At 36.8% G+C, this 19,481-nt stretch overlaps 1 protein-coding gene across 1 annotated transcript in view; it reads left to right on the top strand.

Annotated features, from left to right (window-relative positions):
• The first annotated feature begins 594 nt into the window (after nucleotides 1-594).
• Nucleotides 595-19,481, top strand: part of tinagl1 (tubulointerstitial nephritis antigen-like 1) — a 34,316-nt gene continuing 15,429 nt past the window's right edge. The window contains exons 1-5 of the mRNA XM_048201607.1: nucleotides 595-751; nucleotides 4,502-4,818; nucleotides 10,041-10,107; nucleotides 16,631-16,723; nucleotides 16,835-16,949. Of these exons, the coding sequence (XP_048057564.1) occupies nucleotides 4,509-4,818; nucleotides 10,041-10,107; nucleotides 16,631-16,723; nucleotides 16,835-16,949 (585 nt within the window). The 5' untranslated portion in view covers nucleotides 595-751; nucleotides 4,502-4,508. The remainder of the gene's footprint in view (nucleotides 752-4,501; nucleotides 4,819-10,040; nucleotides 10,108-16,630; nucleotides 16,724-16,834; nucleotides 16,950-19,481) is intronic.

Here is a 19,481-nt window from a genome sequence, read left to right on the forward strand (position 1 = left end):
ATCCTCTTGTCAAAGCTGTAAAGGGCGTGTCAGCTCATGTTGTAAAGTAAATTGCAAGATTTGCATAAATGTGTGTTAAATTGTGTAATCAAGATCAGTTCCCAGGATATATCCCAACCCTTGATATTATGGAGTATTATAAGCACTGAAATTCCCCCAGTTCTAAACAATTTTATTTTATGTTTATGTGGGTTTTTTCACTTTATTTTTCAACTTTATTGAAGCTAATCCAGCAGTTGATGTGTAGTTTTGATGTGAATTATAAATGTAGTTATCTGACTGACCAGCAGGTGGTGAGGGAAGTACCTCTGAAATGACCTCTGTGTACTGCTACAGAAATAAAAAAAGAGAGGTACAGCAGTGTGAGACAGATAACATAATGACCCGTACTGAATTAACCAACAGGAAAAGTGTGGCATGGAACGATAAGTTTGACAAGCAGTCAAAAATCTCCAGGAAAGGAGTTTAACCTAAAGTAGCTCTGTGTTTGTGTGTGTGTGTGTGTTGTGTCTGGGTGTGTGGGAGGGATAAAGAGGGACAGAAAGTAAAAGAAGGAGGGAAAAGGAGGAGGGGTGGGTCGGAGGGCTTGTCCGGGCTCTATATAGAGAGGGGAAATCCGTTCATTACTAGAGGCCAGACAGGAGGCAGAAGAGAGTGAGTGTTCAGTACTTTGACCTGTAGCTGAAACAGACCTGCTCACATTTTGTTCACTGGATATAACCAGAACAAGGATTTTATTTCACCAAACAAGGTGGGGGATTTTTTTTCTTCTCTCCAGCTATTTAAATCCCGTGCTTTCTGTGTAACCTCCTCCTTCCCTTTCTAATGCAAGTATGTCAGACAGGTGCGTAGTTAAGAGCAGCAGACAGAGTGTACGACTCTATCCAACAATCATTATTCTCTTTACATGTAGCAAGGATTTTGTTTCATAAAGTAAAAGTAGTTAAAGTTATAAAATTAAAAGCATTTTTAGTCATTTTACTTCAACTATTATTGATTCTAGAATATTCTACTTCAGTCTTCAACCTTAAAGCCTAGCCTATATCATTTTTTTGTTAGTATTTGTTAGTGTTTAGTAGCATATTAATATGTTTATGTACTTTATTATGATTCTTATATTGAAAAGCCTTAGAATAATCATTACTGATGTACAAAGCCATATACTTTAACATATAATTTCAATAAGTTAGTAGAATAAGAATCTAGTCAGTCGAATGTCTGTTGGGAGCATCAAAATCAAGTGTTAGCAGATATTAAGCAGGCAGTCTACTAGTACTCTAATGACAGCTAGTTGACATGTAGATGCTTATAGTTAGTAGAATGTCTAAAATGGACCATCAAAGTAAAGTGTAAAGCAAATATCCCTTACAGGTGTCTGCATTCAGTAATACATGTAAATCAGAAGTATGTGGCGTCTGATTCAAGCTACAATGGAAGCGTTAAACTCCATTGACAGCTCAAGAATCATGCATGGAAACTGCTAGAAAGTCTCCTCCGCCTGCTATCTGTCTGTTATTTAATACTGTATAAGGAAGCTTTTTGACCTGCTCTCAAAGTCCGCATTGTAAAAAAGAATCGTTGGTTTAACTTAAAAAAGTAAGTTACCCGGTTGCCTTAAAATTTTGAGTTCATTGAATTTAAAAAATTGAACTAATACAATGAAGGTGATTGGTTAAATCAACAGAAACTCAAGATATTATGTTATCTGAACCACATCAATTATCTAATTTGATCTGACAAAAGAAAAAATGTTGTGATGACAAATCATGAAAATATATTTTTTGTCATTCTACAATCATAATGGAATATTCTAAATATCAACCTTAAATGTAACATTTAACTCTGTTAATTTTATAAATGGAGCTAGTCAAGCTTAATTTTCATAGGTAAATGTAATGTAAAAATCCAAGACTGCTTAGTCTGCTCTGTATGTGATTTTGGAGATATGACTATAATACTATATTCTGTTTATCTGCTCATTGGTTGTGATCAAAAGCACTGATGTAAGTCTTGGTGAAATGAGTGTAGTAGCAGCGTCCTACGGGCTGTTTGTGATGTAAAAGTCAACACGTCTCTACACGCTACCCTCCCGTTGTGAAGAAACAGGCGAGCATGAGGCAGCTCTCAAAAGCCAAAATATCCACATCACTGTAGATACATCATCACTGATGTTTTCCAGGGTGATCGCCATGACGACGCAGTCAAGCGTGCATTTGTTTCACTCAATGAGAGTGTCTTTGAAATGCCACTGCGACACTGCTGCCATATGTTTCAGTGTGTGTTGAGGCTGAGCTCTGGTCAGCTAAAGGCACAGTCATGCAGAAAACTGCACAGCAGTGGACTTTGTTTCCGGGGCTGCTCTTTGTCCGTATGGGGGACATTGTGCCTGGTGGGCTGATTGGGTAATTAATGATGCTTTTTTTGTAATTTGCTCGCCGCCTCCTCGTCTTTGTTAAGGCTCTGCTCTTTTTAACCTGAGACCACAACGGCAGCTTGAGCGCAATTATGTGTGATCTCAAGACATTGTTCTGAGGGAGGAGGATCAGTGAAAGTGAGGAGGAGTAATTTAATCAATTAAATGAGGAAGAGGAGGAAGGGCGCCCCAATCACATGTTTTTTTTGTTTGTTTTTTTTTTAAAAAGGCTACTTAACTCTAAAGTCATTTGTTATGTTTCTGAAAGAAGTCTAGTTTGCTCACCAAGGCTGCATTCATTTGATAAGGTAGATATGGTAATATTGTGAAATATTATTGCAATTTAAAAAAACTGTTTTCTATATTAATACATTTTAAAATGTAATTTATTCCTGTGATGCAAAGCTGAATTTTCAGCATCATTACTCCAGTCTTCAGTGTCACATGATCCTTCAGAAATGAAGTAATATTTATATTTCTGTTTCAAATAAATGCTGTTCATTGAACTTTTCATCATCAAAAAATCCTGAAAAATATATATCACAGTTTCCACAAAAATATTTATCAGCAAAAACTGTTTTCAGCAGTAAAAAAATAATAATTGAGTAGCAAATCAGCATATTAGAATGATTTCTGAAGGATCATGTGACACTGAAGACTGGAGTAATGATGCTGAAAATTCAGCTTTGATCACAGGAATAAATTACATTTTAAAATATTTTTAAAATAGAAATCAGTTATTTATTTTAAATTAATATTTTACAATTTTATACATCCATCCATCCATCCATCCATCATGATATGTAACGCATTTTTAAATAATATAATATACAAATGCATATTCTCGTGAGACCCATTTTGTGTATAAATAAAAATGTGCTACTTGATATCAAAAAGGACAGCTTTATTAAGACAGCCTTACCCTGTTTGTGCAACTGCCTTGGATTTGACTACAGGAAGTTGCTGTTTCCTTAACAATGATAAGTTTTGGCTGCATTAGTTTGATAGTGATTATTTCCACCATGTCAGCTTCTCTGTCCTTTCTTGCCCTATGAAGATAAATGGGTCCATTTTCCTTTTTAAATCATTTGTTTTTAAAGTGACATACATCTTAAACTGACATTTTAGTACAAGCACATCTTACTAAACGAGTGAAAAGTTATAGTAGCTACCATTTTATAGTTTAATCCTCATTTCTCTTCAAGAGAACCAGGTGACTTAACGGATTAGCGTAATGAACGCAAAATATCAATTATTTTTGCACAATAAATAAGCAATTACATACAGCTCTGGAACATGTTGAATCAAATATGAAGCACATTTCTAGATTTCTGTTTAAATGTAAACACTCCAAGTGAATTATGTAATGTTTTGGTTAATTAATGGGTTTTTATAGTTTTCACAGACATTTTTTTTGTGCTGTACTGCTCAGTATGTGATCTGTGGCGGTGCCAAGTATCTTGACATGATAACTGTGCTGCAAATATCTGTTTACGCATAACTCAAATATTATAAACGTGACACAATGTCTCAAGAGAGATCAAATGCTCTCCATGAATAAGATTATATTTACATAGCAGTAGTCACTGCTGTGAGTCTTTCCTGGACAGTTTAGCAAGTAAATAAAGACTGATGGACGTCTACATTAACTTGAGGCCTGAGTCACATGACCGCACCCTTCCTATAGACACACCTCAACATGTGGATCATCCAAATCATGATATTTTGACCTTGTCTATCTGTGCTCATCTACCGCTGTGCTGTTATTGTATTTGCAGGATGAGTGCATTATTAAAATAAGAACAAGAGGAACGTCTGTTTATCAGTGTTGTTTATATTGCAGATTGTTGGCTCAGTCTGCTTCAGGAAAGTAGAAAACAATTGATCGCCATTAGGAATCGCATTGCTCTGCCTAACACTCCATCAAAGTTCTGTTTCCAGTATCTGTCGTTTCTGTTTTTGCTGTTTTTGTAATCATATCACATTTTTTTGCAGCATGATGAAGCATAATGTTGCTTTGAATTCAATTCTGATTTGAAAGTTGACCCTAATGGCTGATGTTTTGCTGTATTGATTTCTTTATGGCAGATAAGCAATGTTGAAGCTCTTGATGCTGGCCGCCATTGCAGCGCTCCTCCTGCTGTCGGAAGGGGGAATGTCAGCGAGGACTCAGTCCCGCACTAAGAGAGAACTGGCCAGACCGTTGCACCGCGGGGGGATCCGGGACCCCTTTGGCTCCTACTGCCAGAGGAGAGGAGGCTGCTGCCCCGGCCGAAATGACCAGTGCACTGTGCCTTACCTGGACACCATCTGTTACTGCGACCTGTTCTGCAACCGCACCGTGTCCGACTGTTGTCCTGACTTCTGGAGCCATTGCCTGGGAACAAATCCTCCATACCCTCCCAGTAAGTTGAATGACAAAGTAAATTCTGAAGACTGTGCTGTCTGTTCTTTTCAATGCAGCAAAGACTGGGATTGACTCCCTATGCCTATGTATGGCTCCAGGTATAGCATTCTTCCATAGCAGTTACTACTCCCATGGTAGTAGCTAGGGATGTGTCCCAAATATAAATCAATGCTTTGGCATTCTCGCTCATCAGGGAGCTTTGAATGCGTGCTCACTTTTTACTTTCAGTTTCCAATTTACAATCTCGCATACTCCGTGTGTAGGGAGCGTCGGTACTGGCCACACATTTTACAAGATAAAAGAGATACTCAGGACATTTTGCGAACCAAACTCTCTGACATTGTCCTGTCAGTCATCTCTTCTTACTATCTTCACATGATAAGTGAAATCTGATGTACAGTAATGTACCCGACTGCAAGCCTAACCATGTCCCTTTAGGGGCTCCGTAGAATGCGCTATTCCTTTTCCGTGCCTTTCCGAATTCAGATTTAAAGGATTAGTTCACTTTGAAGGAAAATTACCCCAAGATTGACTCACCCTCAAGCCATCCTGTATATGACTTTCTTCTTTCTGATAAACACAATCGGAGTTATATTAATAAATATCCTGATGCATCTGAGCTTTATAATGGCAGTAAACGGGACCAACGAGTATGAGCTCAAGAAAGTGCATCCATCCATTATAAACGTACTCCACAGGCTCCGGGTGGTTAATAAAGGCCTTCTGAAGCGAAGTGATGCATTTATGTAAGACAAATATCCATAGTTAACAATAGTAAAATGAAGTAAAATATCTAGCTTCGGCTAGACCACCTTCTGTATTCAGCTTACAGAAAAAGCATAATTGACGTTGCATCAGTTAAGCTTTTTCATAAGTTGAATAGGGAAGGTGTAGGACGTAGCGATAGTGTTTTGAACTGCAAGAAGCATAACACTTTCATCTAGATATTTTATTTTATAATTTGTTAAATATGGATTCGCTTCACTTCAGGAGGCCTTTATTAACCCCCTGGAGCGATGTGGAGTACAGTTATGAGGAATGGATGCACTTTCTTGAGCTTCATACTCGTTGATCCCACTCACTGCCATTATAAAGCTTGGACACGTCAGGATATTTATTTTCCAGAAGCTTTCCTGTAGCTCAGTGGTTAGAGCATGGCATAAAAGAGTCTGCCAAATGCATAAATGTAAATGTAAATGTAATATAACTCAGATTGTGCTCCATCAGAAAGAATAAAAAAGTAATATAGCCTACTGGATGGCTTGAGGGTGAGTAAAGCTAAAAAAAAAAAAAAAAAACTTGCCCTAATTCAACTTAAAAACTTAAGCTCAGTTGCTGCCTTAAATTGTAAGTATAATCAAATAAAGTCATTATTTGTACACTTAAAAATTTGAAATTGAAATATATGCTTTTTTTAACACTAACATTAACACTAACGTTTAAGATTTTATTGCCGATTTTATATGTTATTTTTAAATGTGAGTTTGGCCAGCAGTTTTTTGAGATTTCAGTATTTCCCCATTCAGACAGACTTTGTCTGCCCAGAGACTTTGAAAATAGGCTTTGGCCACTGAGTGAATTGACTTTTTTGAAAGCGATTTTGGGAGAAATGATAACCGGACCAATCTAATTCATGAGCAAAACATTCACAGCACTTCTGTGAACTAGATGAATTGATTCACTGAAAAGTTTTGACTCAAAAGAATGATTTGTTCATGAACTCTACCCTCTTAAAAGTAAAGGTTCTTTATTGCCATTGATGGTTCCATAAAGAACCTTGGAATCTTTCCATTCCACAAAAGGTTCTTTATAATGGATAAGGTTCTTTAGATTATTAAAACTAAGAAAAAATGGTTCTTTGAAGAACTGATAACTGCAAGGTTCTTTGGGGAAACAAAAATGGTTCATCTATGGCATCACTGCCAAAACACACCTTTTGAAACCATTATTTTTAAGAGTGTACGGCCAATATCAAGATCTTCAGGCAATAACAACTTAAATTTCAGTATGTTCCTTAATCAAAGCTATCATATCAACTCCTGAAGATTTGAAATATGGTGAGTGAGCCATACAGACTACTTGTGTGATACTTTTTTGGTGCTTTTTTTGTGAGAAGAAACAACTAAAAAGTGAACTATACCTTTAAAGTTCAATAATCTTTTAGATTCCTCAATGACAAAAGACATACAATCTTGTTCTCCTATAGAAAGGATATGTAGTTTGGGATTACTCATGCTGGAAGCCAAATTAAATCCATTGGTATGCATAGGGAACAATTTTGGCCCTTAGCCAATGTTTGAAGTCTACACTGTTAAGAAAAGGTTAGTTATTTCTAGAAACATGATGGAAAACCAAGTCCACATTTTTCCGTGTTAATGTTTTCCTGCCGTTCTTGCTTCATGTTCTCACTGCGGTAGTGCCACTGAGGTGGTAAATATTCAGTCATGAACCTAATAATGGGAAGAGAACAGTGACATTCTCGTGAAAAGAGCAGAACAGGAGCGGAAGGCAGTGAGCAATGAATGGAGGTCAGCAGAAAGAATGCCTGTAATGTACGAGGAGGGAAGGGGTGGAAAGGGTGACTGCGGGCAGGGAGGGATCAGAACAGGTATGTGTGTGATGTGTGTTTGCTAAAGGAGGGACAGTCACGTCTACAGGGCAGGTATGACTTCACGGATCACAGCTCAGCATTACTCAGACTGAGAGTGTTGCTAAATCTCAGTAAATGTTTTCTCTCGAAAGCCACTTTCATTTACAGTAAAAATAACATCTGATAGTTCACGCTTCCTATTCTTTCAAGAACTTTGGCCAGTTAGCTAAAGCTTAACTTTTTAAAACGACATTAAAGGGGTAGTTCACCCAAAAATGAAAATTATCTCATCCTCAAGCCATCCTAGGTGTATATGACTTTTTTTCTTTCAGCCAAACACAATCGGAGTTATATTAAAAAATATCCTGGCTCTTCCAGGCTTTATAATGGGAGTGAATGATACCCAAGATTTAAAAAAAAAGTGCATCCATCCATCATAAAAGTAATCCATACGGCTCCAGGGGGTTAATAAAGGATTAAGTTCACTTTCAAATGAAAATTAGCCCAAGATTTACTCACCCTCAAGCCATCCTATGTGTATATGACTTCTGATGAACACAATCAGAGATATGTTATTAAATATCCTGATGCATCTGAGCTTTATAATGGCAGTGAGCGGGATCAATGCTCATACTCATTGATCCCGCTCACTATATCTGAAGAAAGCGTCTCTATCCATCATAAACATATTCCACACGGCTCCGGAGGGTTAATAAAGTCCTTCTGAAGCAAAGTGATGCGTTTGTGTAAGAGAAATATTCATATTTAACAAGCTATGAAGTAAAATATCTAGCTTCCGCCAGACCGCCTTCCGTATTCAAGTTACGTAAAAAGAGTAAACTGGCATCGTGTCAGTTAAGCTTTTTCCGTAAGTTGAATAGAGCGTAGACGTAGTGTAAGCGATTTTCTTCTTAAGTTGAATATTGAAGGCGGTCTGGCGGAAGCTAGATATTTTACTTAATAAGCTTGTTAAATATATAAACTTGTTAATCGCTTTGATTTAGATGGATGGATGTGGATGAAAGCGTTTTCTTCAGCTCATACTCGCTGATCCCTCTCACTGCCGTTATAAAGCTCGGATGCATCAGGATGTTCATTAATATCTCTATGTTCATCAGAATGAAGAAAGTCATATACACCTAGGATGGCTTGAGGGTGAGTAAAGCTTGGGTTAATTTTCATTTGAAAGTGAACTAATCCTTTAAAGCCTTCTAAAGTGAAGTGATACATTTTTGTAATAAAAATATCCATATTTATAACCTTATTAAAGGATTAGTTCACTTTCAAATAAAATTTTCCTGATAATTTACTCACCCCCATGTCATCCAAGATGTTCATGTCTTTCAAAAAGAAATTAAGGTTTTTGATGAAAACATTCCAGGATTATTCTCCTTATAGTGGACTTCAATGGACTCCAGACGGTTGAAGGTCCAAATTACAGTTTCAGTGAGGCTTCAAAGGGCTTTAAACGATACCAGACGAGGAATAAGAGTCTTATCTAATGAAACGATCGGTCATTTTCGAAAAAAATGTAAATGTATATGCTTTATATAAACAAATGATCGCCTTCCAAGTGGTTCTGCCGAAACCGCACTTCTGTATTCTTCAAAAAGCTTACGCTGTATGTCCTACACCTTCCCTATTCTACTTACGGAACGAACGCAGCGCCAGTTCAATTTTTTCCATAAGTAGAATAGGGAAGGTGTAGGACATACAGCGTAAGCTTTTTGAAGAATACAGAAGTGCGGTTTTGGCGGAAGCACTTGGAAGGCGATCATTTGTGTTTATAAAGCATATACATTTACATTTTTTTTCGAAAATGACAGATCGTTTCGCTAGATAAGACCCTTATTCCTCATCTGGTATTGTTTAAAGCCCTTTGAAGCTGCATTGAAACTATAATTTTGACCTTCAACAGTTTGGGCTCCATTGAAGTCCACTATAAGGAGAATAATCCTGGAATGTTTTCATCAAAAACCTTAATTTCTTTTCGACTGAAGAAAGAAAGACATGAACATCTTGGATGACATGGGGGTGAGTAAATTATCAGGAACATTTTATTTGAAAGTGAACTAATCCTTTAACTTGTAATTACTAGCATCCGGGAACGGCCATCCACGTGTTCACGAGCAGCAGCATGTCTTACTTGCTCACCGCAGCGTGTTGTGTAAAAAAAACCTTTCAACATTCAAGACATGGTTACATCCTTGCTTCAAAATGATTTTTATTGACATTGAGATTCTTTGTGTGTGTCTGTATCTGTGTCAAAAGGTGATAGTCGGATGTAGCCGTCCGGCATATGCATACTCTCCTCTTAAATGTATACTTATAGTAGTTTGATAGTTGTACTCGGTGTATTAGGAGGAGAGGAAAGATGGCCTACCCACTTCCAGCCAGACAATGCGGCAATCTCTGATTAATCTTGTCAAGGCATGATGACAGCAGAGTCTCTGGGAAAGCAAAGGAAAGCCAAGGAAACATTCCACTGCGGGCACTACAGTCTACATCAGACATAAATGAAAGAACAAACTTTTAATCCAATTGTTTAGTATGTATGTAGTTGTTAGCCACTGTTCTTCCTCTAATCTCCTGCAGATTGATTCATAATCGTTGATGTTTGATGATTTCAGGTTCTTGTGAAAGGAACGGACACAGGTTTCACTCAGGAGCAACATACAAAGAGAACTGTAATTTATGGTGAGTTTGAAATCTAGTCAAAATTACATGCAAATCATCCTTTCTCTCTCTCTCTCTCTGTTTCTTTCCTTCTTTCTTTCTCCAAGCCAATATTTTGCATAGTACATAGGCCTTTTCAAGGTCACTCTGGATGTCTCAATCCAAGGCCATTGTTGCCTACATCAACACACATGTTGGCAGGATTTATCCAGAGACGAGAGAGTCTTGACCGGTCTTCAGAGGGCAGGACAGTCGGACCCCTCGGGTCCTGAAGAGATTACACACATTCCTGAGCTCCCAGAAATCCATACATGTGCTTCACCTTCATGCCCTTTTGATCCCGACAGTTTGAACAGTACAAACACACCGCAGGATCATGTACAGCACATATACATCCACAATATTTACCGCATGTCTCTCTCCCTTTACATAAGACCCCTCACTAATAGGATTAGCTCTCCTCATAGAATCTAATCCGTCGCACCAGCCATATTCGAAGCACATTCCCTTTCACTGTTTGAGGAGTCAGCGGACACATAAACCTTCTTGGTTAATGACCAGTATGTGAGAATACATCATTATGTTTGCTATAGAATGTACATTAGTAAACAATCTGCTTTGGCTGTAAAATAACCCTTCTGTTTATTGGTGATAGATTGTTTGTTTTGCATGAAGAGGCATTGATTCGCACTAAAGCTGACTGACTGAGTTCTTCATGCGATGCGTGCTACAAAACCTCCAGCTGAGATCTGCTGTGAAAATGATAGATAATTGGTGAACGATTCCACACATCTCTCCAGTACAAGTCAACATGCTGCTTAAATTTAAAACACTCGGGTGTCAGCTACCCATACATGCAAAATAAAATAAAATAAAATAAAATAAAATAAAAAATAAAATAAAATAAAATAAAATAAAATAAAATAAAATAAAAAAAATAAAATAAATAAAATAATAAAAAAATAAAATAAAAATAATAATAAATAAAATAAAATAAAAATAAAAAATAAAATAAAATAAAATAAAATAAAATAATAAAATAAAAAAAAAATAAAACAATACAATACAATACAATACAATAAAAAATAAAATAAAATAAAATAAAATAAAAAATAAAATAAAATAAAATAAAATAAAATACAATACAATACAATACAATACAATACAAACAATACAATAAAAATAAAAATAAAAATAAAATAAAATAAAATAAAATAAAATAAAATACAATACAATACAATGAAATAAAAAGATAAAATAAAATAAAATAATAAAATAAAATAAAATAAAATAAAATAAAATAAAATAAAAAATAATTTAAAGGTACATTGTGATGGTACATAGTTGGAAATAAAACAGATTATTGGAGCACATTTTACAAGAAAAAAAAATATACTCCTACTTCAAAATTTCTTGTTTAATTAAACGTATTACTTGCCATTTCTTTGTAATTATTTGTGAAGCATTTTCTGAGTGAAATTAAAAATATATTTTTTTAAATGTATGAAATCACAATTATGAAAAATAAGATCACATTTGCAAGAAATAAAATCACAATTATGAGAATCTTTTACCTTATTTTGTTTTTTTCCGTGCTGTCTTCTCATCCAGTTTGGATGGTATCCACCGTATTTTAAGCAATGAATGTTGTCATCAGCTTCCAGTTATTTCATATAGCTGGTTATGCTTCTTGATACTGCATTTACCATAATATTTTAATGTATTTTAGTATCTATACAGTACACAAAGATTACTGCACTTTGTTATTTTAGTTATTTACCTATAGTGCCTAAAGAATCAAAAGACTTTCAAAATAAGATAGATAGTATTTATTGACGTAAAAGCATCTTACCTTCCATTGTCATAAACTGCTGTTTCACTATATTTTGCCTTGTTTGTGAGAAACTAGTGATGGTTAGACAAAATAAGAAAGCAGGAATTTCTTACCCCAGTGCCAAAGCTTCACTGGACTAGGCCGTAGGTTTAGCATGTAGCTGCCGCAGACCCAGCGGCTCCCGTAGGATCTGCACCTCAGTCAGTGATGTCGCCACTATCAGTGTAAATGTTACAGCCATAAGTATCGCAATCTTTGTAGTAACTGGAGTTATGAGAGGAATGTGAAATATTTATAATTTGTCAGTAATCCAAAGCCTTTTATCCAAGGCAACCTGCAGCTCACAGCCTCATAATTTTTTTTTTTTTTTTTTTAAACTTGAGCATAGTTTTTCAGGTAGCTTTGCATGTAGGTTTCTTCTTGGAGCAAAACTGGCTGTTGTTAGACTCCTTGTGCATACAAAAATCTCACTGGAAAAAGATGCCATTAATCGATTTATGCTATGTTAAGTTATATTGCTTTAAGCATGTTTACATATTTTTACTGGAAAGAAAAAAATACTGATGAAGAATGATTTTTTTTTGCAGACAGTTTTATCAATCTAAATCTCATTTTGCCATGCCGTATCTATAGGCCCTATATTTCCCACCTGCCGGAGCCTGTGCATTCAACCTCCTGTAATCTTTTAGAGATTACTATGAAATGTAAACACAGAGAAAGCACATAAATATGTTTGGTCTGTAACAGGGAGCATGTCGGAGACCGTCAGGCTTGTATCAGGATGCTGCTTTGAGTGTTACAGTGAAGCGTGACAGAATGGGAAACTCAGCTTCCTGCTGACAACAGGTCACTTGACACCTTTGCACTCTAAAGACCTTTTGTAACTTTCAGCTAGCATGTGTGCACTGGTGTGTGAATTTATTTCTCAATCTGAAGTACTGTGTGAAGTTTTAGTGCAAAGACTTTGAATTTGTGTCACCTGACAGAAAGAAGAGAATGAATCTGCTGTGCAGCTAGATTTTTTTTTAAGAGGAAAATGTCAGTGCAAAACCCATAACTACATTGCTAGGAGTTTCTGGGTTGCTGGTGTTCTGGTTTTTGTTAGTCCGTTGCTATACAGTTACTATGGTGTTGCTTAGGTGTTCAGGGTGGTTACTAAGTCATTGCCTACTGGCTCACATAAAAAAAAGATATGTCTGAAGGGAATATGTTTTTTTGCCAGACCATTTTATTGTCTGCAAGGCAAAATAATAGCAAAGCTCTCCATGCCACACTCACGATTTGAGACGTTATTCATGTGCATAGTTGGACAGATAACATGCTCAAGTTTAAAATGCCCCTATTATGCTATTTTAAAGGCTTCTAATTTAGTTTTGCAGTCTCTTGCGATAGGTTTACATGCATCCAAGGTCAAAAAACACTTTCATTTTCTCACAATGTACATTGCAGCTTTTTTCTCACAGTGTCTGTAACGATTCGATAAAGAATTCGGTCTCTCTAAACCCCGCCTTTCCGAGAGCTTCCTCTGCTCTGATTGGTCAGATGGTCAGGTCTGTTGTGATTGGTCTACCTCTTACAGCATGTGTCGAAATATCTGAATTTCAGCTCTACCTCAGCACTTGAATCACAGTGATATGAACAGTAAAGATGGCGTCGGTTTTACAGTGACAACACAAACCAAAACTCTTCCAGGCCTCAGCTACAACTACAGTGTTTGAGGGCGGGTCAAAGTAGACGTTGTTCACGGGCAGCCAATGAAGACCATAGACTGGAAGTATGCAAATTTGTTACAAACCTACATAGGTTCGAGCAGGAAGTAACTGGAATTACTGACGACTCTTTTCATGCAGTTCAGAATTGCTTCTTTCTTTTGGGAGACAATAAACCCATTTATCGTGCGCTTTGATTTTTGCAACTTTGCTGACCTTTTACATTCACAAAATAGCTATATCACACACTACATGAAAGGTAATATCCAAAAAAGCATAATTTAATTCTACTCTCCTCCTCGTGACTCATCCCGCTGCTCTCTAGTGATGTCTGGGCAGCAGTGCGCCTCTGCTCTTCCTCTTTTAATTCACGTTCCTCTCATACAGTACGTCAGACCTCCTGAACCTCCTCCTCTTGCTCAGACGGACTAAAAATGGATATTTCTTCAAGAGCTGCAGCCTTAAAAGGCTCACAGGCCTCTCTCACTCTCTCTCACTCTCTCTCTCTCTCGCTCATTTCATTCCTCCTGTTTTGTGTCTCAAATGTAGAATATGTCTGAACAAGTTCATTGTTTCTCTCTATGGTTGGGTCTGACATCTGTCTACATTTCCTTTCTCTGTTTTAAAACACTTAGATAAACATACCATGTTGTTTATTATTCTAAAAGTTAATCTACAAGTCCTCAGAAACTGCACTGTCAATGGAAGGAATAATATGGTGTTTTAAAGTCAGGGACTGACACTTTCCACAAATTCGGTCTCATGACTCATCATAAAATTAACCAGCATTAAATGTTTAAAAAAGTTTTAGGCTCTGTTTACACCTGGTATTAAGATGTGTTTTGGTCGATCTTAAGCGTTTGAGATCACAAGTAGATGAGGGAGACACATTCCCATTTACACCTGGTGTTTTAATCCGTCTCTTTTGTCCACTTTTAAATATATGGGCTTTTTCAGATCTTTCAATTTAATGGACAAAATAAGCTCGCACAATTTACATACGAACACCACTGGAGATGACTTAAAAACATACGGACAGCATCAGCTTTCGTTTCTGCCTTGAGAGCCGCAAGACCAGCCAAACGCTGTGAGTGTGTGTTAGAAATCAGGAATTGTGAGAGAACATTGTGCATGGTACATTTTTAGTCTTCAAACCAAACTTAGGTCTTCAGCTGACAAAGTTTAAATCCCGTCTGACTTGTGCGCTTCCCATAATGTTTATGCATTAGGTCAGTAGGCGGTCTTTAATATCTATTTGAATGCATTCGACCACATGAGCGTTTACACTATGAAAGCAATCCGGTCGAATGCGTTTTCAACTACCTTTGGAAGTGATCGAAAGTGGACAAGCTCAAAACATTTTAGACCCCGTTTACACCTGTATTTAGTGTCGTCCTGTGATCCAATTGACCAAAACACTTAAATGCATGACCGTTTCATCAATCGTTCTTACATATTCGGGTCTTTATCGACCCGGATCTATATCTATCACTGAAGGATCTCTACCTGTCGTGATAATATAAAACTCCTCTGATATTAGAGTAACAATTACAGAAGAATAAAATAAAGCATATTTTGTTACCTTTTTGAGCTTGAAAGGGCTCCGTTTGAGCAGATATTTCTATGCCATCACCACTGTCCTCGTCAGAGCTCATTTCCCAGTAAATTCAGCAAATAATAGGCTAGTTTTATGTTTGAGGTCACGAATATGAGCCCATTCGCGATCTCAAACGTATTCTCAAAACTATGTAATTTTCAACATCTTCAAAATCAATATTTCGATTGCTAACAGCTTCACCAGATCCATCCAGTGACAGTTACAGTCATATTTGATTGCGTTCAGTACTTGCTCTGCAGTAAATCGCTAAGCCATGTCATGTTTTTCTTATTATTCCGTTTTCTGTCTGAATGAGTCGTCACTTCAGCATTGTGTATCAGACATTACCACCTTGTGGAATAAATGTGAATTGCACTTATTCCGTCATCTAAGATTCAATTATTGTTGTGAAGAAAAAATATACGTACACTCATACACAGCTCGGGTCGTTAGCGACCCTATACAATTTTTACAAAAAATGAATACAAAAATAGGCATTCTTTTATAATCTTATGATTTTTTTTCTTGTTATATTCTTTATAATGAATACCAAGAAGGTTGATGTCTAACTTTAAAAAATTAATGAGGAGGAGGGTAGTGAATGATGTCCCGGGTCACTAAAGACCCGAGGTATGCATTTAAGGGTTAAAACTGCCTATAAATAGGGCCTTAAACACATAAAATGTTTGTATCCCACACTTAAAATGGTGACCCCCAAAGAGTGTATTTAACAAATAAACTCATACAACATGTTTTTGACATTATCTATTGAATTAAGTTTACACATCAGGATTTCAAGCCATGTTAAAGAGTATTATTAAAATATTAAGGGCCAGATTTACTAACTGTTTGGCATTAAATAACTACTGTCAGGATTTACTAAAGACATGCATTGAAGAATTAGTGATGAAAAGGCGTGGACAGTTATTTTTGCAGCTGATCTTACTGCATATGCATTTGTAGGATCAATCACGCAACATGATTTACTAAGGTTTCCGGAAGTTAATTTACTGGTATTTGCCCCGTTATTTAATGCCGTAAAAAGCACGTCTTAACCCATTTTGTGATTGACATGCTGTGATAGTTGCGCTGCTCATGGTAGATTGCGTTGGTCATTATGGGCTGTATCTGTGTTCTTTAATTTGCACATTGTCAGTTGATCAGCTGCATAACTTTTCACTCCCATCGGTGCTTTTATATGATTGCAGTCTCACACGAATTAATATCTGACCCTTAAAATGGTAAACCTCATGTGAAATGAATAGAAAATTATATAATATTTACTTTTTATGAAGATCACTTCCTGTCACTGACTATTTGGTAAAAATTATGTACCCTATTTGTATAGAAAAATTGGAAAGTTTACAGATCTGTTCACTAAGAGTTTTTATTCATCTTCCGCAGTACATGTGGTCAAAATGGCCGCTGGGAATGTGAGGATCATGCCTGTCTGATAGAAGATGACATGATCAAAGAAATCAACAGAAGAAGCTATGGGTGAGTATCAGGAATCCCTTCTAGTGTGTCATTACATGTGTTATTATATAACTAGTGCACGAATACAGTATTCCTCTCTCCTACTCACTCTCTATCTTTTTATGTCTCCAGTTGGAGGGCATCAAACTACAGTCAGTTCTGGGGTATGACCCTGGACGAGGGTCTGCGGTATCGTCTGGGCACAAAACGCCCCTCACGGACTATTATGAACATGAATGAGATCCAGGTAAGAGTCATTTGCAGCCAGTCAGTATAAATCTTCTGTTAGTGCAAATGGTATGTGAAAGAGAGTTAAGTAAAGGGTTAATGTATAGTCAGGTGGTCAGTATTGCAAGACCCAGATTTTCCACTTACACATTCTTAAAACAAGATACATTTACTCGATTTTGGAGATTATATCTTGAATTATTTTTATTTTTATTTTTTTTTTTATACACAAATATACTGAGATATTGTGAGGTTTACACTGTTCAAAAGTTTGTGACAGTAAGATTTTTTTGAAAGTCATTTATTTGATCAAAAATACAGTAAAAACAGTAATGCTGTGAAATATTATTACAGTTTAAAAGAACAGTTTTCTATTTTACTACGTTTTAATGATGCAAAGCAGAATTTTCAGTCTTCAGTGTCACATGATCCTTCAGAAATCATTCTAATATGCTGATTTGCTGCTCAAGAAGCATTTATTATTATTATTATTATTATCAATGTTGAAAACAGCTGCTTAATATTTTTGTGGAAACCATGATATATGTTTTTATATCTTACTTAATTAGATAGATAAGAAAATTAAACTTCATGATGTGTTCTCTTATTATTTTATACAAAAGAAAATGCTGATATGCCATGTTTAATGTCTGTTTATTTCATGGCTACTCACTAAATAAATAAATGAACATAAAACATTGAAATTGAGAACATGGAGTGCTACAAGAGAAATGAAGCTATCCCAGAATGCCACGACTTACCAGTCAGAGTCAAGTTTGTAGATAATCTCTTTATTCATCTCATGTTTATGCCCATAGACGGCTCTCTGATTATCCGTTCTCACGCTCTGTGCAACTGTCTTCAGTGTAATGCAGTATGCCGTTAGGAATCATCAAAGCAAGAATAAGAGAATAATTCGGAAATCAGACTGTTGTTTGATCTTTAAAGTGCAGTAAGGTACAGTGAGTTCATCCTGGATGTGTCCGTCTGGACTTGTGCTATTTGATGTGGCTCACTGAGGCTTTCAGTGTCTCTCTGCAGAAAGCTGCCCATGATCCACACCAACACATTACATGAGAGTCCATATTACAATTGCCTTGTGTCCACTGTTTTTCCTAAGACCGCCATATTTTTTCCGTTGTTTTCAATGGGAGCGCCACGTATTTATGTTGCCTTCATGTGCTATCGGAAATTTCCTACTTCCCACTTCTGAAGTTGTGATTACGTCGCATTCAAGTGCTTTGTTGTCGGAAAGAACAGGAACCATGAAGGACACCAGGTTTATTTTTGCCTATTTATTGGGAAAATCTTATTAAAGCCAAAAAGATAATTAATGTCCCATTCATTGACATCCATATAAACATTCAAGGCACTATCTATCTATCTATTTAGTCAGCTTGCTGACATTTCTGGAATTTCGGTCAAATACAGGCTATTTTCACTGTGTATAAGACATACAATACGCTTCAAATTATCATTCATATATGTAAATATGCGCTACTTTAACGACAAGACAAGGCGACCCAAAAAAACAAAAACAAGTTGGGTTGAAAATGGACAAACCCAGTGATTGGGTTAAATGTTTGCCCAACGTGCTGGAGCAGTTTTATTTAACCCAAGCAATGTTTAAAAATTACTATAAGGCTGACTTAAAATGAAAAACTCTTTGATGGACACACAGCCTTAGAGAATGCTGGTAATGGTTCGATGCTGTTAGTGGGTGCAATCTTTTTAGGATCCTCACTAGATAGGGGCCCATACCCATATCTTCCTCTCCTTCCTTTTTTCTCTTTCCTCTCCGGCCCACATCCTCCAACACGTCTCCACCTGTCTCTGTAGAGTCGAGCCTGGGCCATTTAAAAAGCCTCTATCTGCCTAAAACCCACTCTGCACAGACACTAATGAGTGGGCTGAGTGCTGCACACACTCACTTTCTCATTGGTGTATTGTCTTTACTCAGTGCGATTGCTCACGTCTCCCATCGGGTCAAGTGTTGCTGCGAGCCGTGGCCCTTCAGGGGCAATTCACCACTGCAGCGGCGGTCACTTGACAAGCACCTGCATTCCACAGGATCATATCTGGTAGATGTCAGGGAGAATCATGACGATATCACAGGCTGGAATGTAGGAGGACAGCAACAAGCAGCTGTGCATTACCAAAGAGGGAGAGGTGCACAGGAGAAAGAGCTAACACATTCCCCATTCAGGACTTATGAAACTTTGGGATGTAAAATATGACATAAAGAAGTCTGGGGACTTATAGATTTGGGAGATGTAAGACAAGTATATGCATTACATGTTATTAAAGTTTAGGGTTAAATGTTCCCACCTGGTATTCCACCAGGGTCCAATACATTTGGGAGGAATCGTGACTTTTCTCTGCTTTTTTTGTACTTGATCAACATCAATACACTAGATGTAATGAATGCATAAAGTTGTAAATTCAGAGACCCTCCTCTTTGATGAAATGTGATCACAAGTGGTCATAAGAGATGTATTTGAGGGGCATGTACTTTACTGTTCAAAAGTTTGGGGTCAGTAAGGATTTTTAA

The sequence above is a fragment of the Megalobrama amblycephala genome, linkage group LG9 (assembly GCF_018812025.1).
Source record: "Megalobrama amblycephala isolate DHTTF-2021 linkage group LG9, ASM1881202v1, whole genome shotgun sequence".
In the NCBI taxonomy this organism is placed as follows: Eukaryota; Metazoa; Chordata; class Actinopteri; order Cypriniformes; family Xenocyprididae; genus Megalobrama; species Megalobrama amblycephala.